The sequence below is a fragment of the Ambystoma mexicanum genome, chromosome 10 (genome assembly GCF_040938575.1).
Source record: "Ambystoma mexicanum isolate Mex_15411 chromosome 10, UKY_AmexF1_1, whole genome shotgun sequence".
NCBI lineage: Eukaryota > Metazoa > Chordata > Amphibia > Caudata > Ambystomatidae > Ambystoma > Ambystoma mexicanum.
The window spans coordinates 848,412,772-848,434,631 of NC_090932.1; the positions used below are offsets into that span (position 1 = coordinate 848,412,772).

At 44.4% G+C, this 21,860-nt stretch overlaps 1 protein-coding gene across 5 annotated transcripts in view; it reads right to left on the reverse strand.

Annotated features, from left to right (window-relative positions):
• Positions 1–20,244, reverse strand: part of GOLIM4 (golgi integral membrane protein 4) — a 508,200-nt gene extending 487,956 nt beyond the window's left edge. For 3 of the 5 annotated variants that reach the window (XM_069618504.1, XM_069618501.1, XM_069618500.1), the window contains exon 1: positions 19,713–20,244. In XM_069618504.1, the coding sequence (XP_069474605.1) occupies positions 19,713–19,911 (199 nt within the window). In that variant the 5' untranslated portion in view covers positions 19,912–20,244. The remainder of the gene's footprint in view (positions 1–19,712) is intronic. The other 2 variants (XM_069618502.1, XM_069618503.1) reach the window with 1 other exon arrangement.
• Between the last annotated feature and the right edge of the window lie 1,616 nt (positions 20,245–21,860).

Sequence of the window (21,860 nt, forward strand, 5' to 3'; positions counted from 1 at the left end):
TCGAACTTCTTCACAAGGCAGAGTTTTTTTCTTCTTCTTTTGTTATGCAGACGGCATCCAGACTGTGGCAGACCCAAGAAGTGAGGACCAGTGGGTAGTAGAAAAAATAAAACGTGGTCTTCTCTCGAATAAAGAATGGACAGACTCCAATTCTTTGAAGATCAATCCAGGCAAAATAGAAATCTTGTTGGTAAACGAAAAACGCAATACATGGTCAAGCTTATGCTGGCCAACTACTTTTGGTATTTGCCCAAACCCAGTTTGGGTCATTAAGAACTTGGGACCTACATGGACCATAAACCTATTTAAAACATTATTTTTAAAAACACACAAATGTTTTCATTGACTAAAACCTGTTTTGCTGTCCCTCATAAGGTAACGGTCATAAATTCCATTATCTCCTTCGGTCTAGGTTATGGATATAGGAAATGGTGTGTTTAGGGAGTCCAAGGTAACAGCTATCGCACGACTTCAGAGAGTAAAAAACATTGCTGCGAGACTAGTAATTAAAATTGGACCACATCAGTCCAGCATTACGATCCATGCACTCAATGCCGGTAGAGATTATTATTTTTATAAGCATGTCATTGTTCACAAAGAATCTATGTCATTACTACTACCCCCAGTTCTGCGACTGCTGAAAATGCAGACTTTTTTAAAAACAGTTTTACAGTATGAATATGAATGAGAGCGAGAGAGCGACCCTGCAGCCCCCCCATACTTTTATTATATACCATACCCCCCCTCCCACATATATATGTGGTGTAAAGGGGCGGGAGGAAAAATAAATTTGGCATTTTCAGCAGCGCAGTTCTGGGCGCGCAGTAATGGTATTACTCCTTCACAAGTCCCTTCATCATCCCACAACTTCCGCCCTAGCCTCTAAATGTGTATTTATAGACCCAAACGATGTCTTAAATCCCTGTCAGACAGAAAACTTGCTATCCCTAAACACCGGAAAGAAAGACAGTGTGACCGCCACCACCCTGGTTCAATCCTCAAGACTGGAATGCATTGCCTGTCACAGTCCGTAACACCACAAATCTGCTCTCCTTTAGGAAACTCCTTAAAACCGCTCTGTTTAACTGAGCTCTCAGCACCATCCCGTTGCAACGGATTGACTTCTGCAATTAAGTTTGCTTAATAGCACTAAGAGACTTTTGGGTAACTCGCTGTGCTTTATAAAACTGACATAACACCATTTCTTACTTGCCAAGAGTCCATATTCACTAGCCAATGGCTAGTGGTGGGTGTAAACTGTGTGCCCCATTTTGTTTTAGTTACAAGATAAACAAATGGATGTATTGACCATGTAGGTTTATAATGCATGAAGTGGTACTACTTCTTACCTCCTAGTTTGATAAATAAGGTAAAAACAAGCCTAAAATTACCTTTCACCCCCCAATTTTAATACTTTTTGAACTGCAGGCTAAAGACTGCCTGCTTTGAAAGGCTCAACAGTGCATTGTGTATTCACGTTCCCCGAGGACGCAAAGATCTTAGCACTTTCACTTGTTCTCTCAAGTATCACCATGTGTATTCGTCATGAATTTTATCAGGACCTTAATTTGGCCAATGTTATTATGGAATTCTGCTGCACACAAAAAATTAAATAATCCACCAACAAAAAGGTTTTGAATTTAAATTAATCTCAATTTAGACGAGAGAAGCAAATAAATTGAAATTCTTACCCAGAAACTCTGAAGTTACTGGCATAGCACTCGCATAGCAATTGCTGCATTATAGCGTTAAGTGACCCTCCCTGAAGCATCCACACCAATATGTAGCAATATCTGAAAGACGGTCATACTGTCAATTTCCATTCAAAGATACGTATGATAAAGCGTTTATGTTTTGTCAAAGTTAAACCACCATTAGAAACAAAACAGCGACTCGAGAGGGTGGCGAAAAGTATTCATTCTTTATAATGAAAAGCGTACTACTCAAGCAAACAGTGTTTCACAGCTATGCTTTAAACAAATGAAACAAGAAAAATTATTGAATGATTTCAGGTAAATAAATATCTTCATGGCAGGGTTCCTAATTGCTAGGAGCCATTTAAAGTCGGCTTGCAACCTAGAAGTGCCCGGTTAGCTTGAAACCAAATGTTACCAGGAGCGACTTTGGACCCACCAAAAAATGCTGGTGCTCCAGTCCATTTCACTTCCACATGTGGCATTTTAGAATCCAGCATGTCTTTGGCGGGGATTTGCTGTCCTTTCTGCTTCCTGAACACCACTGTGGACTCCTGGACCTACCGTGTCATCGTCCAGCACAAGCCCTGCTACGGACAGACACTCTGCACTGGAACCGGCTCTGCAGCCACAGCTGAAAATTTTAGCTCCATTACCGATTATTTATCCGGTGTTAACCCGGCATGATCCCTCCCTCTCAGTTTTCATCCTGGCTCTCGATGCTGTACCTCTACCTCATCCAACACCGAACCCGGTCCCAGCCATTCCCAGGTAATCCCACCACTGTCGTTCAAAGAAGCAGTCAGATGTTTCTGGCACTGTTACCTACGGATTTCAGTCCATATGATAATATAATGCTAGAACGCGGATGGAGGTTCTTAATAAAAAAATATATGCAAGAAATTACTATTTATTATATATAGGAAGGTATGTTTTACTTTAATCTGCAAATATTGACAAATAGCACATATGCAAGTGTTTGCCCTAGCCTTCAGCATATGCATTAAATCATGTTGCTGCATAAGTAGTGTTGTCACTGATACATGCACCTGATGGCAGCATTATAGTCAATGTTTTGAACAGGTAGGTTTCAATCCACCAAACCCTCCCATTCTCTAGTAGGTTTTATCTTGGTCAGTGATTTTATTAGATTCCTACTTCCATGTGTGGATGTGGCCGTTGGTCCGTCTTTTGAGTCAATAGCTGCTCCCAAACTGTAGTCCTACATGTCTCAGCAGTCACTGCCAAAAAGTTTATTTATTGTGTGTTCTAGTTTCCAAAATAAGAAATACGACAAATAGAAACTGTTCACACATTACAATTATACAAATCACAAAACTGAAATCATACAGTGAAATTGTCTCAGGAGGATAGCTCTGGGGCAACGTGCTTTCCTTGGAAGCAAAACAACAGGAGCAACACAGGTTCCATCCCTGGGTCCACGCTTAGAAACCTCTGGGTATTAAGCGCATTATAAATAACCCATCATATAAAGATCACCTAAAACCACAAGACAAATGCATATAAAATCCATCCTAAAAGCATTACTCGACAGTGCAACATACAAAATCTTAAAAGCACACAAGATAAAAGAAAAAGAATCAACTACACCCAAATGCATCAGTAGGTCAAAAAACGTCTTCCGCAAAGATTTGATTAGCGAGCTGCCCTGCTAATTACACAATTCATCTGTTGGTACAGATTAAGAGAGAGAACATCCAGGCCCGTGAGGGTGTCCCCATTTTTGTCATGAAATTACCAAATACTGGAGCACGTACCCCCACCAAAAATTCCACATATAAATTATACAAAGTTTCTATTGACTCATTGCAAAAACGGCACACTATTAATTTTAGGGCGTTCACCTCTTGCGCTCCGAACATCGAACGTTGGTAACAAATTAAGCTTTACCCTTAGTAGCAAGTTTCTATATTTCTTAGATGATTGTTTCCATAAATATGACTGTAAAACTTTAAATGATTTTATTTCAAATTTAACATGCTGGAATACCTTCTAACCAAAGTTTGTCTGTTTCGTATACAATCCTGTTCAAAGATTTTTTTTCTTCACTTTATATGGGGAAAACAGCCATTCATTTTCTGAAGATTTCATTGTACCCAAAAATGTGAGACAAGCACCCAGCTACATCGACAGTATTCTACATGAGCTATTTCGCCATAATTCATTTAATTTGATGAACAAGGTACCCTACTGTGGACTAAGGAGACTTCTCTTCAACTGCATACGCCGGCAGTGTATGCATGCTTTTGATAAAGATAATCCCCAATTCATGTCAAATGTCCACCACCGGTATGCCTGGTGGCACTCATAGAACGCCATAATATTGATTCAAATTTACCCCATTCTAACTCACATACCCGAGCCTCTGCACCATATATAACTCTTGGTACAATCATCAGATTATAGAAAGTACTGGATATAACGAGAAACGACCACATGTTGTCCATAGCTTGCAGTTGTGTGGCCGCTGCCACTGCAGCATTGTTTAAGGCAACCTTTCGGATCTCTTGTTTGCCAATCATCTGAACCTCCAGGTATTTAAAACTTTTAACACCCTCTAGTTTAGAATAGCCAATTTTCCAAGCAAAGGAGGTTTTTTTGTCCTCGTCTTTCTAACAGGATTCACAATCATAATCTTTGATTTGGCAATATTCAGCTCTAAATCTAGTTTCTGAAAATACTGCAATCCAACTGGCATGTAATCGCGAAGGACCATATCCTCTTCATACAAGGGATAGTGGACGGAAAGAGAACCCAACTTCAAAGAATTAGCACCAACATTTTATAAACACTCCTCCAAATCTGAGATATATGCATTAAACAGGAACTGGGCCAACATGCAACTCTGACATAGGCCACATTGAGTCACTAGACCTGTCCCCATTCTTCTAGATTACTATAACAGTCGCATCCGTCCATGATGGTCGGGGAGCCGGAGGGGTGGCTTGGGGGTGTTGGATGCTCTGAAACAGGTCAAATCAAACTTTTGCCCATAAAGTCGAATCTGATTTTAATGTTTGATGCGAAAGCCCATCAGGGTTTGATGCGTTTCGCACGTTTGCCCTTACAATAGCACATTGGATATCAAACAATTCGATATCCAAAATGTCCCACAACGCCCCCAGACTAGATGTTGCCTCCTGGGTGATTGGTGCCATATTCAGTCCGTTGTTGATAGCATAGAGCTTTGCAAAGTAAGATTCCCATACTGGGCCTGCTATTAATTGAGCTGGGATAGAATTTTGAACAAAGTTCGATATTATAAAAAGGGGCAAAATGCTGACTCATTACTTGCACTTATTGAATACAGCATTGACTCCTAATTTCTCAGATATAAACAAGAATATTTGCCCCTTACGCCAGTTTGCATGAGAAGGTTTTACTTTTTGACCTGAAGGATACCCGCCAAACCTTTCGTCTGAGCGGCCCGAACGTGTCTCCTAGGTCCCTTTTTATTTTCATATGTGCGTAAGACGAATTTATGGGTATATGCATGGTTACCAGAGCCTGTATTTAGGGCCCTCCCCGGACTTAGACCTCTGAGTAACTGTTGAAAATATGGCACGAAATCTGATGGGGTTCCACCTGCAAAAACCCCTTTATTATAATGGGAATAAACCTAGACAGCATGCACGGACTCCATATAATGGCATATTATCTACTTCAATACTAAGGTCAACTGCATTTGGTGCCTTATTAATATGCAACCCTAACTAACCTACTACAGGATCCTGCCATCTCACTCGAGACAGACACACACACACACACACGTAGTCTAGCGTTAATCTAGCTAATGCGCTTGACCGTGTATAATGGGGCGGGGTATCACCTGAAACATTACTGTTCAGTACACAAATGTCCCATTCATCTAAAATCGTTAGAATAACTCTCTAAGGGCAATGGATTTCGCCCCCTTCAATATTTTAAACAGGCGGGGTCTAAACATTTGCTGTTAAAATCTCCCACTAGAATGAGGCTTACATCTAACTCTAATGAGTACTTCGTGAATATCACTAATATAGCTTGTAGGAACTCTCATAGGACCATAGCGGAAGGATTGTAGTATACATTATAATAGACATTTTTTTCTTCCAAACATACCATATCCCACCATTTTAGTTTCACCCTAAGGATTTCACTCCTACCAAGCGCCAGGCTTTCTATAGTAATACCAGAGTCCACCCGTACTGCACACCGCAAGCCACTATGGGGACTTCCTCTGCAACTCCTTCTTGCAGGCTCAAAACAAATTCCAAAACCATTCAGCACTGGGGTATCGAGAAACCACGTCTCTTGGAGACAGATGATATCACAGGATGACCATATATCGTAGTTTGATACAAGACGTTGAAATCCTTGCATGTTCCAATAAACAAGTTTTACAAAGGTACTTCAATTGTCAATACCTTGCCCATGGAGGGAATTTAGGATAAAAGGCCAATCATATGTTACAGATCTTTCGTCACCCCGCTGCCCATTAGCCATTTAACAATTTGACTTTGATGACTAGCAGCTCCTGGGGGATTCATACAGGATTGCTTTACATTTTATGTTTATTTACACCCAACATTGCTGGCTCAAATTAATCACAAGTTATATAGCCCCGTTGTTTAAAGGCAGGGGCTTCTGACAATACGATGTTTTTTACCAATTCAAAGAAAAATTCCAGTCTTACTACATTTACCCGGCAATTATCGATGAACTCCACCTGGCCTAGATCTTTCGTAGTAAGTGTTCAGCCTTGGGATTTTCCCCGAATAAGGCAATAACTTAATGCCGGTTTAAAAGGGGAAACACCTTTAACTGGAAAAGCTCTTTCAAGGACTATACAAGAAATGCTTTCCCCCTTAAGGTGCCCCTCCGGTTTTCCCTAAAACCGGTTGCTGCCCAGGGGCCAAGTCATCCCATTTCAGTAATTTCATGGGTTATTTGTTCTTGGCTTCTTGATTGGCAGCCACTAGATCGGTGCTCCCAGATTGATCCACTTTAGCCCAATACTTTGCTCTTTTTTCTTCCAGTGTTTGAAAGATCAGCAAATCATTTGGGAGTAGCAATTTCTGGTGCAAAACAGGCACAAACACTTGTGTTGTAGGTTGCAGCGGCGCTAAACTCCTCTGTTCCGCTGGTACCATTGGATTGGCTATCGGTATCCTATTTGGGGCTCCACTCGAGTCCTTATTAATGTGATCCACTAGACTATCCACCCTCCGAACCATCAGAATAAATACTCAAAACTTAAAACTCTCATCCACAGAAGTGATTGGTAAGGGTTTAGGCTGGAAAAGAAAACGTATTATCGAGGGGTTAGGTTGGAAATAAAACGTATTATCGAGTCTTTACCTTTGATTGGTAACTTGGTTTGGAAATTAAGGCCAATTTAGTGTAAATTGTATCGACCAGTCCTAGCTGTAAACCAATATTCCGTTCCCCATAAGAGGTTGAAATTAAACAAGGAGGAGACACTTTGGATAATGGCACCAACTCTGATACAACATCATCCTCTACCAGGGTTGTCTCAGTACATAATTTCAGGGAATGAAGAAACTTACGGGACCCTTTAGCCCAAAGTGCGTTATTCATATTTTTTGGCTTTTTTTTTCCCACTCCGTCATTCATACTTTCCGGCACGTCATCCACTTCCACCACAGGTAAGCACCCAGACTACACAATATGCACATCAAGGAGAACAAAGACCAGGCCCCCCCATAATCACACTTCTCTCTACAGGGGAGATACAATTCCCACCCTCCTCACAGTGCACATTTACTATATCCCCAGCAACCTGCTCTTAGAAGAAGCAGTAGGTCACTTGAGCACATCATATCCTGCCCTGGGTCTATCGTAGTTTGAAAACCCTTCAAGGTAGTCTCCCACAAGGTATTACACAGCCCCCTTCTACAGCAATGACTGCAAGACTGTTTCAAACCTTCCTTTCTCAATTAAGTACTTACCACAAGCCAAGACAAACTTTTCAAGAAAATAAGTGTTTGCCACCAAATCCAAGACTACACGTACTTCCCATATTTCACAGTGCATAATGTCCCGACGCTTATCTGTTGTGTTCAGAATTTGTTATAACACTGGGAAGGAAAGAACATCAATTGTTTGGTTACCATGTTTAGAAACCAGGTTTTGAACCAAACACTATCTTGCTAAAGATCCAGAAGCATGCTCAAAATGTTGGGCACCACAGGGAGACTCCTCAAAATAAAATCCCTTTTCCACGTGCAGCGTTTTATCAGGCAAATTCGGAGAAGAAACTGCAGACACTTTTGGAGTAATATGGTGGAGGGGGAAGATCCTCCCTACTGTCCCCGGCTGGTGAAATAGATTAACGCAAATCCAACAATAAGCAAACTCTCTTCACTAGTTCTTTTAAAATGGCAGGCGCCAGTATTGATACAACCGAAATCATGTCAATATGCTGAAAACACTAATCCTCAGAACCAATGTGCGTCAAAGAGCACGAGGTGGCAGAATCATGATCAAAAGCCCCGACCAGCTTGCAATGACCACCCGAGGTTTCACCCGAGTAGGTCGCAGCTGACACCGAGGCACTACTCAACTCCCGGGAGTCCCTGGGAGCTGGGGTGGGGATCTGTTTATGATATCGCACCTTCTTTTCCACCCTGCCACTACTACCACCATTGTTCAATCGTCTATCTGAAACAGGACTTTTAACCCCGATTGTCTGATATTGCTTAACACCATTTGTATTTGGCGTTTCACATAATTTATCAGGCACTTTACTAGCCACGTTCCTACTCAAGGCATACATTATTTTTCAAAAATTGATTAGCAGAGTTTGCTAATCTACATTTTCTTGATGAGCAAACACACCCATTTGATTAGCAATGTGTACTGATATTTTTAATGTCATCAAAGGTTATTTGGATCCAAAACATAAACGAGCATCAATACAGCATTTTTGTGCACCTTTGAGGTAAGAGACGAATCAGGCCATGCGAATTACCTGCAAGTTAAGTAATTTAGTTCACTTACTCAACCTAAAAAAAAATGCACTCGACCCATAGCAACGGGTGACAACAACAACAAAAAAAATATCCAAATGCACGTTCACACAAAATGTTGCATGTCACCACAAACCCACTTTGTTTGCCATGCTGCTCCGACCCAGAACCCAGCTTCCCTTTGGCTCGTGCAGAACTCGCAAGTTTCCCAGTTGCGTGCTTGAGTAAGAGACTCGGTTCTGTTTTTGATCTAGGAATTCTGGGATCTGTACTCCAGCATTGAAAATAGAAAACACAAAACTACAGGTTGCTGAATTTCAATGAAGAAAACAGGACTGGATGATTTTCTCACTCATCGAAAAAAGGCCCATTTGAGCGTGGTGCTGGAGTGATTTTAGTGTTTTATTATTTTTTTTTTTTCTTTAAAAAAATAATCTCAGGGCCTTCTTTCTACTACTGTCATGATTTTGGTGAGATAATGGAAGTTAAGCTCTCTGCCAACTTCGACTATGAGCAGGTACACTTGAGTGTCGCACATGTCGCCCTTTTTTGCAGAGGGGATGCTGTTCTGATTTAAATGCTTTGGGCCTCATCAGAAGTTGAGCAGTGCACAGGGAAACCAAGTTGACATTTACTGTAGAAAATAAATTAAAAAAAAAAAAAGGAAATGTTACATAAAACTTTCAAACATGCCCTGCAAATGGTACTCACCCTTCATAAAATCTACTGTACTATGCAAGTGGGTGAGTGTGCGAGCTCTGGCTGAGTGGCTTTAAAAACATGAATGGCCACAAATAAATACAGATCATAAAAAGGCTCTAAAAACCGTTGGCCAGCTCTCTCCCCCAGGTGCTAATATATATTATGCAATCATAATCGTAGAGCAGTGAGCTCTGCAGGCTAACTACAGTGTGTGGTATTGCACTAGGTGTGTCGATGTACAGTATGGATGGAACTTATAATCATTCTTTTGCGTAAACATTTAGTTAGTCTTGCATATTCATTATGTTAGAGGAAGAAAAGCAAGAGACTAAAGCAGAGTAGATGGCTTAGCAGGAAGGTAAATGGTCAAACTAGGTGGAAGACTGTAGTTTGCTGCCATCTCACGCTCAGGGTAACTGTTATAAAACCACTCATGTGTTGAGCACCAGTTGCACAGATAATTGCAAACAGCTGGTCACAGTACTAGATTTGCCATTAAAAGAAGTTGGCCATGTGATCATGTACATTTTCAGAAGTCTTCACTCATCAATGTGATGCATCTTCCCAAACAACAAAAAATCTAGTTGACTGAGATTTAGATGCACCAACTTAAACTTAACTGTAAGCCTTTGAGACAATGCAGTGTTTTACAGAAGCAATACTGTAGTTCTGCATTATGCAACAACTTACATTGTTAGGAATGGAATTGCATGACTGTTTTGAATAAAGTTTCACATACAAGTCTTTGTCAAACAGAATATATCTATGCCAAAGAGGATATAGTTAGCCGAAAAAAAAAAAAGTATGATCCAGATTACTTCTATTTTTCAATTATTTGAAATAGAAACAAATCTAGCCTAGCACTCCCACACAGGTGTTTGGCACTTAAGAGTGAAGGAGATGATTATTATTGCACTCTCTCTTCAATAGGCCCTTTAAACGTGCAGTCAACAAAGAGGGTGACGAGAGAGAGGAATTCAGGGTAAACAATGCTTTTATTGAAAGGGTATCTTAAATAGCTAACTTTGCTACACAAGTGTCACTTTAGTTAGCAAACCTACAGAATTTGCAACACTGCTTATTGTATGTCTTGCTACTGGTCAAACGCTTGTTAGAATTTGAGGAAGGCTTATTGCGCTCGATATGCCTTTTACCATAAATACAGCCGGTTTAACAACTCTGTCCAGACTGGGCTTGGCCAATATTGAAACAGTACCCTGTTAGTTTCTGCAGTCACCAGCCACCTGTCCGCCTGACTGCCTGAATGCAGTGATTAACGCTCTGCTTCACTCCGCTCACAGACGTATGCCAAATTGTGGTCTACTTTTTATGTTGGTGGCCTTTCCTGTTTTTTTTTTTTGAAAATTTGCTCACCGACTGGTACAAACAGTCTCATCAGGATTTGAGCGATATTCCGGACGTAAATCCACCGGAATACCACCCAGTGCAATTACTGTTACTGCTACTTGCTCCAGCAGTATTACTGCCAGATCACAAGTGGCGGTGGTAGTATAAATCCCCATTTTATTTGAGTCCATAGGACTCAATGTGGCATTTTCAGTGCAATTACCGCAGCAGTAATTGCACCAAAAATGGGTGAAAAGTCAGAGCATTCACCTCCAAATGTCCCCCAAACCCGTGATTTGGTGGTGCCGTAATCCAGCGGTAATGCTATAACCACTGTATTTTTACTGCACTGCTCAACTTCTGATGAGGCCCAAAGCATTCAAATCAGAACAGCATCCCCTCTGCAAAAAAGGGCGACATGTGCGACACTCAAGTGTACCTGCTCATAGTCGAAGTTGGCAGAGAGTTTAACTTCCATTATCTCACCAAAATCATGACAGTAGTAGAAAGAAGGCCCCGAGATTATTTTTTTAAAGAAAAAAAAAATAATAAAACACTAAAATCACCCCAGCACCACGCTCAAATGGGCCTTTTTTCGATGAGTGAGAAAATCATCCAGTCCTGTTTTCTTCATTGAAATTCAGCAACCTGTAGTTTTGTGTTTTCTATTTTCAATGTTGGAGTACAGATCCCAGAATTCCTAGATCAAAAACAGAACCGAGTCTCTTACTCAAGCACGCAACTGGGAAACTTGCGAGTTCTGCACGAGCCAAAGTATCTGTACGCTTGTTTGACCAATGGCAAACAATCGTCCTCCGAACTTCCAGTTGATAATCCACACCAATGAGCAGTCTTGTTATGCACCCTCCAGACCATGACAACAAACATGTACTTGGCCACTCCAAGAAGGAAAGCCACTGGATGTGGAAAAAAAAAAAAACACAACTCAACGTGTAGTGCTTCATTTCTTGAACCAGGTGGAAAAAGCACTGCATAAAGGCCTCATCCAAAACATCCTTCCTCGGCGTTCTAATAGTAAAGAGCCTCATTCAGGCACAAAGATAGCAGAAACAACTGTTTGAAGACGTGTTCTCATTCCTGCACTCGCCAACCTCAGACTGCAGCACAGCCACGATCACCCCCCTAGGAAACAGCAGCCGTCCTCGAGATCCTCAGTCAAAGACTACCTCAGCCAACACTGTACTGTCAAATGATCAGAAGGCAACAGATTGACACTATATACAAAAAACTCCTCGAGAACCGTAAACAGCAACAAAAAAGAAAGCAAAAAGAACAAACAAGTCTTGTGTCAGAGCACCCACAGATTTCTAAACGCCCCTATAAAAAACCTATAAAAACCTTTTGGAAAAATGTTGTGAAGAGGTGAGAATGCTCTTGCCAGGAGGCATCTACGGCGTAAACGGTACTAACAGTAGTTCGCTGTGTGTTAGGGAAAACACCATCCCTTGGATTGTGAGCTCAGGGATGACTGGGATTTAAAAATGAAGGACTTGTTCATAGAAACACGTTTCGCACTGGCAAGCAGTCATTCCTGCGGTGTGTACCTTCACTTCACATGCTGCAGACAGTTGGTAAACATTGAAAGTTAGCAGCAAGACACGGGATGGCATATACTAGAGTAAACTTAGAACAACGGTAGCATAAAGCACAACATGCATCCTATGGAATTCAGCGTACATTATGTAAACAGGTGAAAGCGTGGAGCTCGAAAATTGGCTAGAGATTCGTTAGTGTTACAACAACATCTACTTTTTACTCTCCAAGCCAATATATTTGGCAATTTGTCGAAGGGGAACATTTTGGCACATCTAAAAAGACATTTGTAGCATACTAGGTCATACAATTCATTAGGGTGCACGGGTGACCGAGCATAGCGCAGAAGTCTGAACCAACCATGGGACGATCGGGGGCGGATGTGTGCATAAATGGTTAAAATGATGCATTTTTGAAGGGTAAGCGATGAAAATAAAAAATGCAATAATGGAAGTTACAAATGGCGCAGGAACATTTTCCAGCTAAATGTCATGCTGCCTTTGCTCGCTAAACATACAGCATAATAAACATGTCATGCTTAATGCGCCCAAATACATCCATGCGGAGGTGAACGAATATGTCAGTATTTCCACACAAGAACATACTTAAGTTTGCTTCACGGATAATAACAGTACAAAAAAGCCACTACGCTGTAAAAAAAAAAAAAAAAAAAAAAAAAAAAAAAAAAAAAAAAAAACCATGGCCATATTGCCTGCACCAATGTATGCCATGTTGGCTTTGCCCATAGTGCTATGCTGCTGTAAGAAAACATGCTAATGCTGGCTTCTCCACTGTAGCCTCTCCCCAGTGTAATAAAACCCATGACTGTTTTGCCCATAATGCCAGTAAAATACTGTGCCCTCAATATGAAAACAAGTCAAACCTGTCTGTGCTGGATGCCCCAGTGCAGCTCCAGCCCCCTGCCTACATTCATACACATTTACACGTGCACCATTACAACATACATACTGCTTCTCATTAACATGCACATCCACACTGACTGCAATAGTTGCATGCACGCAGTTAACCACTATATCCTCATCATGAGATTGGAAGAAAAAAAGATCACCGACTGTGCCTTACTATGGATCAAATCCTTCCTAACAAACAGAACCCATACGGATCAAACCTTTCAAATCCAAACCAAGAGAATCCTCATGCGGAGTAACACAAGGATCATCCTTCTCCCCGCTATTATTCAACATCTACCTGTCAACTAATCAAGGTCAATAAAAGACACGGCCTCACCTATTACAACTACGCTGACGACACACACATAATCTACAAAGTACAAGACACACAAGAAGAAAAACACAACATTAGAGAGCTGTCTTTGTGAAATCTACAATTGGATGAACTTGAACTACCTGAAACTCAACCCAGGAAAAACAATGATGATCTTCACAAAAAACACAGAGGAGACAACCACTACATCCCCTGGCCAACAGAACTTGATACAACCCAACCCCATCGTCGATTGTAAAAAACCTGGGAGTCCTGATGGACAATGAACACTCTAGAGCTGCAAGAAAATGCTCTAATCAAGAACTGCTTCTTTCTCCTGCGAGCAGTAAAAAGGATCCTACCATTCCTGTCATTCGCCAACAAAACACTCAAGTCATCGCCCTCGTCATGTCCAGAGTAGACTACGCCAATATCCTATGGCTGGACATGCCAGAACGACTTCTAAAAAAACTCCAACGCATACAAAATGCAGCGGCCAGATTGCTCCTCAAACTACCTCGAAGAGAACACATCACACCAGCCCTGAAAACGCTACACTGGCTACCAATAAAACAGCGAATCAAGTTCAAATCAATGTGCATAACGCAAAGAGTAATCCAGGGCCAAGGCGCAGAGTCCCTAAGAGAAAAAATAAACATACACAGCCCAACAAGGCCACTCCGATCCAGCAGCGACATCCGATTGGCACCAAAACCATACAACAAAAGAAAATTTGGAGGATCCTCTTTCTCTCACCTTGCGCCAACAACCAGGAACGAGCTACCAAAGAACATATGTAACGAGAGAGATCACCTCCTATTCAGAAAACTCCTTGAATCTTGTCTTGTCGCCCCATAACTAGAAAGAGTGCCTACGGGGGGAGCATACACAGCTCAAACAATGCTGAGAGAGGAAACCTAATGTCCCTATCTCCCATCATCTAAAGTAAGGGAAGAACAATCTACAGCATATCAACTTACTAATTGAAAGATAGATAAGCTAGAATCATACCAAACAACGATCACAGAGAGATTGGGATGGAATGGTAAGGGTGATATATCAATAACACCTTGGCCTACAAAGTAAACACAGGCAGCAATGGATCACCAACAGGAAATAGATAAGAAGGGAACAGGTGATTGTAAAAATACAGCACCAATACCAGAGTGTGGAACAATGCACGTCTCAACCTGGTACACCAAGGTCGGAAATAACACAGCTGGGAACTTGCCACAGAATCACTCCTAACAATTAGAAGGACAGGAAAGAAAAAGCAAAAGAATATGCCTCCTCCATAGTACAACCGGATACATAGAACAAGAATTATGGGGACTAAGATATATAACCCACTAACCCAAAAGCTCTCATTTTTTCATACTTAACTCATACAAAAATCCACACAACCACCTTCCAGCAACAAACCACACATAACTTGCACAAACAGCATGCAAGGACTCACATCGATCTGATATTCACACCCAAACTCAGTGCATGGTGAAAACTGAACTGAAGCTGCCAACAGGACATCACCTTTCTCACTTTCCTACTCCCTCTTCACCCGATTAACCCCGCCCGCCTTCTTGTTTGCAGATCCACCTGATCACCTGGGGACCAATTCCGTTGGTGACGGTGCACGGTACAAATACCTTTAACATTAACATTCAGATGTTAGAGACACAACACTTTACTCACAAAATACATGCACAAAAATATTCTTATCTGCTCCAGCTCTGGGCTCCAGGTGTTACCAATCATGCTGACATGTTGGCCCTCCAGGTCCAGCGCAAAATGAAGCCAGGAAAGAGGGAAGAGTTTCCTGAGAAGAGCAGTGAAGCCAGAGCACCACCAAATCGCTGACAGAGTGCGACTAAACGTGCAGGCACCCCTATAGGCATTTTCCCCTGCAGTAACCCAGCCTGCATCTCCAATGGGCCATGTGCAAGAGGGGGGAATCCTATAGTCGCCCATGACTCCGCTACAGACTCCCTCTATGACTGTAACTTCCTTTTATGCTCCTCGGTAATGGATGGTGGGTCGGTGCTCCATTGCCCATTATGAGCTGCCCCTGAATAGTGTGCATCTCATGTGGAAGATTTGCAACACTTTATGCGTTAACTCTGGCCAGTGCTGTGGAGGGGGCTCCCCCGCAGCTAAAAAGCGCAGGCGAGTAATCAGAGGGTCAAGGTGACAGAGGGACATAACATGCTGCTACACACAGCATGAACAACATGAGGCCACAAAGCCCTGCGCTTCCCTCTGCCTTTTGCTTGTTTGCATCTGCAGGATAAGGACAACACACCAGGGTGCCAAGGCACTAGCAAGTGCCGCACCCTCAGACAGGAAAGGCAGGAGGAGGGAAAGTAGCAGAACAAAGAGGCACAGCAAGGTGAGACCACAAAAGCCCCCACAAACATGTATGGCTGAGGGCAAAACCAGGAGAATAAAAAAAAAATAAATAAATAAGAGGGCACTAGAGTGAATCAGTTGCTTTGGTACTCCGGACAGAGCACCATAGTCATTCTGCAGATGCAGAAGACTTTCTTTTCCCATATCCCACCCACCTGAGAAAAGAAGGGAGAAGAAAGAGAAAGCAGGGCAAAGTATGTGGACCACGATGTTGTGAGAACAAGATGGCGGCACGGGCCAGCGACACAACCCTGGACCTCGTGCCCAAAAGTGTACATTTGTTTATTATGTGTGATTTTGGGTGGTCAGTCATTTTTTCCAAAAAATGTCGAAAAAAAATGTTAAATTCCGTTTTTCTTAATTATATATTTATTTTGGGGTTCGGGATAAAAAAAATGGGTAAAACAAAAAAAAAATTAAATGCGACATTTTTTCACCTTTTTTTTTTTTTAGAAAAAATGACTTTCGACATTATTGGTTTTGAAATTTTCACTATAAACCGTGATTTTGTTATACTTTACAAACATACCTTTTTTACAATGGTGTTATGTACAATAAAAACCACTGCCTTTTATTGCCAACACTTAAACGCTTGAGTCATCATTGGGCAATCACAGTACTTTAAGTGGGCTGGGGCCTGTCTCCAAAAAGTGAGGCTGAGCCGGGGCCCTGTCGGGGCCCTCCGGTCCCACCACTTGACGGTGGGTCATTGTCCCGCCACGGCCGCGGCGGGAGAGGAGCCTGCCGTCATCAAGTCAGGCAGCTATGACTGACAGAAGTGCAGGGCAGTCAGAGCTTCAGCAACAAAATAGTTTGCGCAAAGCTGTGGCTGCCCTGCACTTCTGTCAGTCACAGATCAGGAAACGCACAGCGTCCCCACCATTAACACCCTTTTGTCCCCACTCCCTGTTGTGCCTTTTACAGCGTAGGTATGAGAGTAACAAGCACAACAGGAGTGGAGACAAAAGGGTGTTCATGTTTGGCCCATTAACCCCATGACAGGGCTCAAAAGTTGGTGGTAATGTGTTTCTCTTATGGCTGCACTCCCTAGTAACGGCCCGTTGTCCGCAAGTTATGGTCCAAGCCAAGAAAAGGTATAGTCAATGGGAGGTAAGCGATTACCAGGACTGGTCAGCCCTCTGAGAAGGGCATTAGCACCAGCTGTTGGCGCAGGGACGTGCATTTGGGCACATAAATACGCCACAGTAGAGTGGTGAAGATGCAGGTGGAAGGCGGTGTTGGGTGGGTGGGAATGGTGAGAGATAGCTGTAAGTCATTAAAGAGCTAGCCCAAAAGCCATCAGGGCATGGGCTGAGTAGTGTGGGCTCCCCTTTGCTCTTGTTCCTAGTACTCAGAATAGAGAAATAACAGTACAGACAGGTTTTTTGTTCGTGGAAAAATTATAGGCCGTAGGCTTGTTTATTTTCTACAGAAAATAACACCAAACAATAATCATAACAACCAACAATAACACCAACTCGCTTTTGGGCACTTCGTGTCCAGGGGATGTAGATGCCCAGCCTTCTCCTTGGCTAGTCTTAGTTACCGTGGGGCATCCGTTCCTGGACACGTGCCGCTGCCTACGACTTTCTTCTACCATGTACCGAAGAAAGTACTCGGCGTTCCTGTTCCTTGTTCTTTATCCTCTTCTTGCCGTTTTTTGCTGGGTGGGTTGGGTGGCAAAACATTTCCTTCTCCCCCTTTTCCAGGCCCTGGGAGCTTACCCGAATGAGGTGAGCTCCTTACCTGGTTGTGTCTTTCCTGCTTTTCGTTGTGGTGCTTATACCCCCTTGCCCCTTTGTTGTACCTCTGAGGAGCCGGACTTCCTCCTGCCCCCCTGCTGCTTTTTCCTCGCACCTTTCCCCCATTTGTGTTGTGCTTCCTTTGGCAACGCCGAGGGTGGGGGCGCCGCTTGGCTGCCCCTCCCCTTGTATTTCACGCCGTTTGTTTCCCCCACCCCGCGCCTAACCCCCCAGGCCCTCCATCGTGCCGTACTTTGTACAGCACGGGGACTGGGGCATAGGAATGCAAATCGACAAGTGGCGGTGCAAATGGGGCGAGCGATGCAACAAGATGGCAGGAGAAAAAAAAAAAGGACGAGAGGAAAACGTGGGCGTAGTTAGACATGTGGCTGCATTTAAAAACAGAACCATTTGTAAACTTTTCTGTTTGCTTGTTGGGGTGGGGGGATATGAGGGCCCCCGGAAGTGCGCTTTCGTAGACCACATCTTTCACCTTATCCTGTCGGCAGCACAACCACGTGCAGGCGCTGGGCTCTGCAACCATGCCCTGGCCGCATTGAGTAAGGGCAATGGTATACAAACTTTTTTATGTCGAGCCCCCTGAGTATAAAGTTGTTGGTAGGCCCCCCCTCCCCAAATGCAAGGACTGCTTGTATTTTCTATTAAAAGCAGTCAGCTTTCTCTCTTTTTAAAAAGCCTCACCTTCAACGGTTCAATTAAATGATTTGCACAGGACCACACTTTTTGGTTTTACCAGTAGTTTTGCTGTATGCGCTTAGTTATGTAGACGAGGCCACCCCAGTTCATTTTTACATGCTCTTCTTTAGGCCACACCCCCAAATAAGCCCCCAAAACCCCCCCTAAGTTCTTACCCCACTGGGTAAATTATATCATTGTGGAACAGTCACTGTCTCTTGGCTCCACTGATTATTTGTCCCCCTTAGGTGGTCGGATTGGTCATGGATAACGTAAACACTACATGAATCCACATAGGAGACGAGGATCAGGCAGCTGGAGGAACCGGTGCTGTGTTAAAGATTCCTGTGACAATACCTGGCCTCTGGGCAGGTACTTTCGGATCCATGTGCTGTAATTTCCATTCAAGTGCCTGCTGACTTTCCCTCGCCCGGAGCCACAAGTAAAAGGAGAGACGCCTCCCGTCTGATCCCAGGCCAGGGTGCATTGTGCTCTTCAAACACCAGGGACATGGCACAAATTGCACACCCAACACACGCCCGCCCTCTTCTGCCCCCGAAGTCCCTCGAGAGGAGGGGGCGAAACAATGCCGTGTCTGTTTAAAGTTCAGGTACCAGCTCCAGGCTGCAGAACACGAACACAAGCGCATTCTGCTTCTACGCTGGCAATTTCCAGCAGGGAAATCAATCCTTTCACTGCGAAACGGTGCCCATGCTGAATCCAAGCCACACCTTGCTAACAGGAACACAGCCTCCTGGGGGGTTTCCATAAAGGGGTGGGGCTTAACTTGCGCATTAGAACAAGAATAACTTCTTAAACATAGTGCTAGCTACAAAGTCCTTGCAAGTTCGCAGCGCTTATATCACATCAACACCGCCGTGACTGTCAATCATTATACTGACATCGGTAGGACAAAGAATGAAAGATTGCAAAGGCCCCTGAAATAATTCGATATTTCAGGTTACTCGCAAGTCTATGGCATGCGCACACGTTATCAGCTTGCACTTTTGTTTAAAATAAAATAGTGCTGCGACAGTGACACAGACAATACGCGTACTCCAAAACACACTGAAGCCTACAGGAATGACATAACTACAGGAGAGCGTTTTCAGGCAAAAGAGGGATACTTGTTTTTTTTAGATATAATTTTATAAAGGAGACATTGCAGAATTTGGGAAATAGCAACAAATCTACTAAAGGCCGCCGTTGCACTCAATGGGCTGCATGCACGCATGCATGTCAACACCCCTGCTGTGACGGGCACGGAACTCTCACAGCCCCAGGATACCACTGCGGTACCGCCTGTGCAGAAGAGAGGACGGGTGCCTGGTGCAGGGCAGCAGTAGCTCACATACCTTGCAGCTGGGCCGAGAGCGACTCCTGGTGCTGCTGATGCTTGGCCGCCACCGCCTCCGCCTTCTTGAGCTGGTTCCGAAAGTCGTCGTAGAGCATTGCCCCGTAGATGAAGCCCATCGCCACCGTGAGGAGCAGCAGGACCTGGAAGACCCTGCGCTGCCTGCGGGAGCAGAACCCGTTCCCCATGTTCTCTCGCATAAGGCTGGCACCGGGCGGCGGGGCTCAGGCTCGCGCAGCTGGAGTCATGGCACGGGCCAGCGATATGCAACGGAACTTTGCTCCCCCGGGCGGACCCTACAAGTGGAGCCCCGTGCGCCTTAGACCAGCAGGCGCCGCTCCAGCGTGGGCATTCCCCTCCACAGCTGCCTTCCAGTTAGCAGCGACGCCCGCTAGCCACTTTGCCCTAGTGGGACAGCGACATGTCCCGCGGGGCCGCCGCTCCCTCGGTATCCCCCAGGCCCTGTGGAGCCGCTACCTTTCCCGGTCCTCCACTTACGTGTCACCTCCAGTGGCCGGGGTCCTGGAGGAAGTGCCTCCCAGGGTCGCGCCGGTTGGGCTGGCTCCCGGGAGAGACCCGCCCTCCGGGGTCAGGCACGCTCTCCCATTGGTTTCAACCGTTGCCTGTCAGCGCTGGATAAGCATGTTATGCGTGCAGGGTTCGGAGGAGTAGTTCGGGGCGGATATCTTCCTGGGAGAGCAGGAGGAGGCAGGCGGGGGGGCACCGGGAGGTCTGCGTGTTGGGCTGGTGAGGTAGTGCACAGGCTCATCTGTCTCCCTTCCTGAAGTCGGACCGCAGACAGCGGCAGTTCAACCTAAAGCATGACAGTAGACTTGTCAACTCTTCTCCCCCTACAAACGGAAAACACCTCGCTGTTCCATCCTGAAAGCGAGTTGATGACTACATGCATTTTAAGTAAAGCACAAGAATATCTCATTTTAAACTGCAAATCTCTTTAGGTGTTAATCGCATGTCTTTCTTTTCTCTTGTTTTAAAGTATAACATTATCGCAGATATTCCACAATTCCTGTCGCAATTTGACACCGAGAATATAATCTTTCATCAACCGTTTTAACATATATAAACATTCTTGTCTGAGCGTAAAACACAAATCACTCACTCATTAAGCTTTACAAAGTGAGTTAGTTGCCGGAAGTCATGCATTCATTAAAATTGAAAACTGTCCCTTGCTTGAAAGAAGAATGTTCCTTCTCCAGTGAAACCGTCAAAACACTTTCAGGGTAATTCATAGAAATTCGCACAAAAGTGGCGCATGCGACTGGTGCACAGCGTGCCCGTGCGAATGTCTGCGCCTGCCGCGTGCGCTAAAATCGATTTCCGCGCACAGCGTATTCATGGATTTTCGCATCCAAAACCAGCCGTGCCGCAGCGTGGCGCAGCGACCCTGCAGCAGCGCCAGTTACGCCCCCAAGAACGCCCTCGCGCAAGGAAAAGCCTTCAAAATCCCCAAATAATCGCAAAGGGCTGTGCTAACCTTGGACCAGTTCACAGGGCTGGCAAACAGCAAACCCCAAGCGGGGAACGTGTATTTCAGTGGTTCGCGGGAAGTTCCACACGCGATTGTCCTGTGTACGTGTGCATTAGTGGTGCGCAGGAAGTATCACGCAAAATCAGCAGGGTACGTGTATTTCAGGGGTGCGCGGGAAGTATCACATGCGATTCCAGCAGGGTACATGGATTTCAGGGGTGCGCGGGAAGTATCACACGCGATTCCAGCAGGGTACGTGTATTTCAGGGGTGCGCGGGAAGTTCCACACGCGATTGGCCTCGTGCGAGCAGGGTACGTGTATTCCAGGGGTGCGGGGGAAGTTCCACATGCGATTTCAGCAGGGTACATGTATTTCAGGGGTGCGCGGGAAGTTCCACACGCAATTTCAGCAGGGTACGTGTATTTCAGGGGTTCTGGGGAGTACTACACGTGAATTGTCCGTGTGGGTCCTCCCAGGTGTTCGCTCTACAACCTCCACGGCCCATGCAGGCAGCCCACACCACGGGGGACTACCCTGCACCCCTGCTCATGTCCCGCAGGCAGCCCATCCACCATGGGCATGCCCCCCAGCCAACCCACATGTCACCTTGCACTACTGATCAACAATGCATGTCTCCCACCACCCCCAGCCACCAGGGG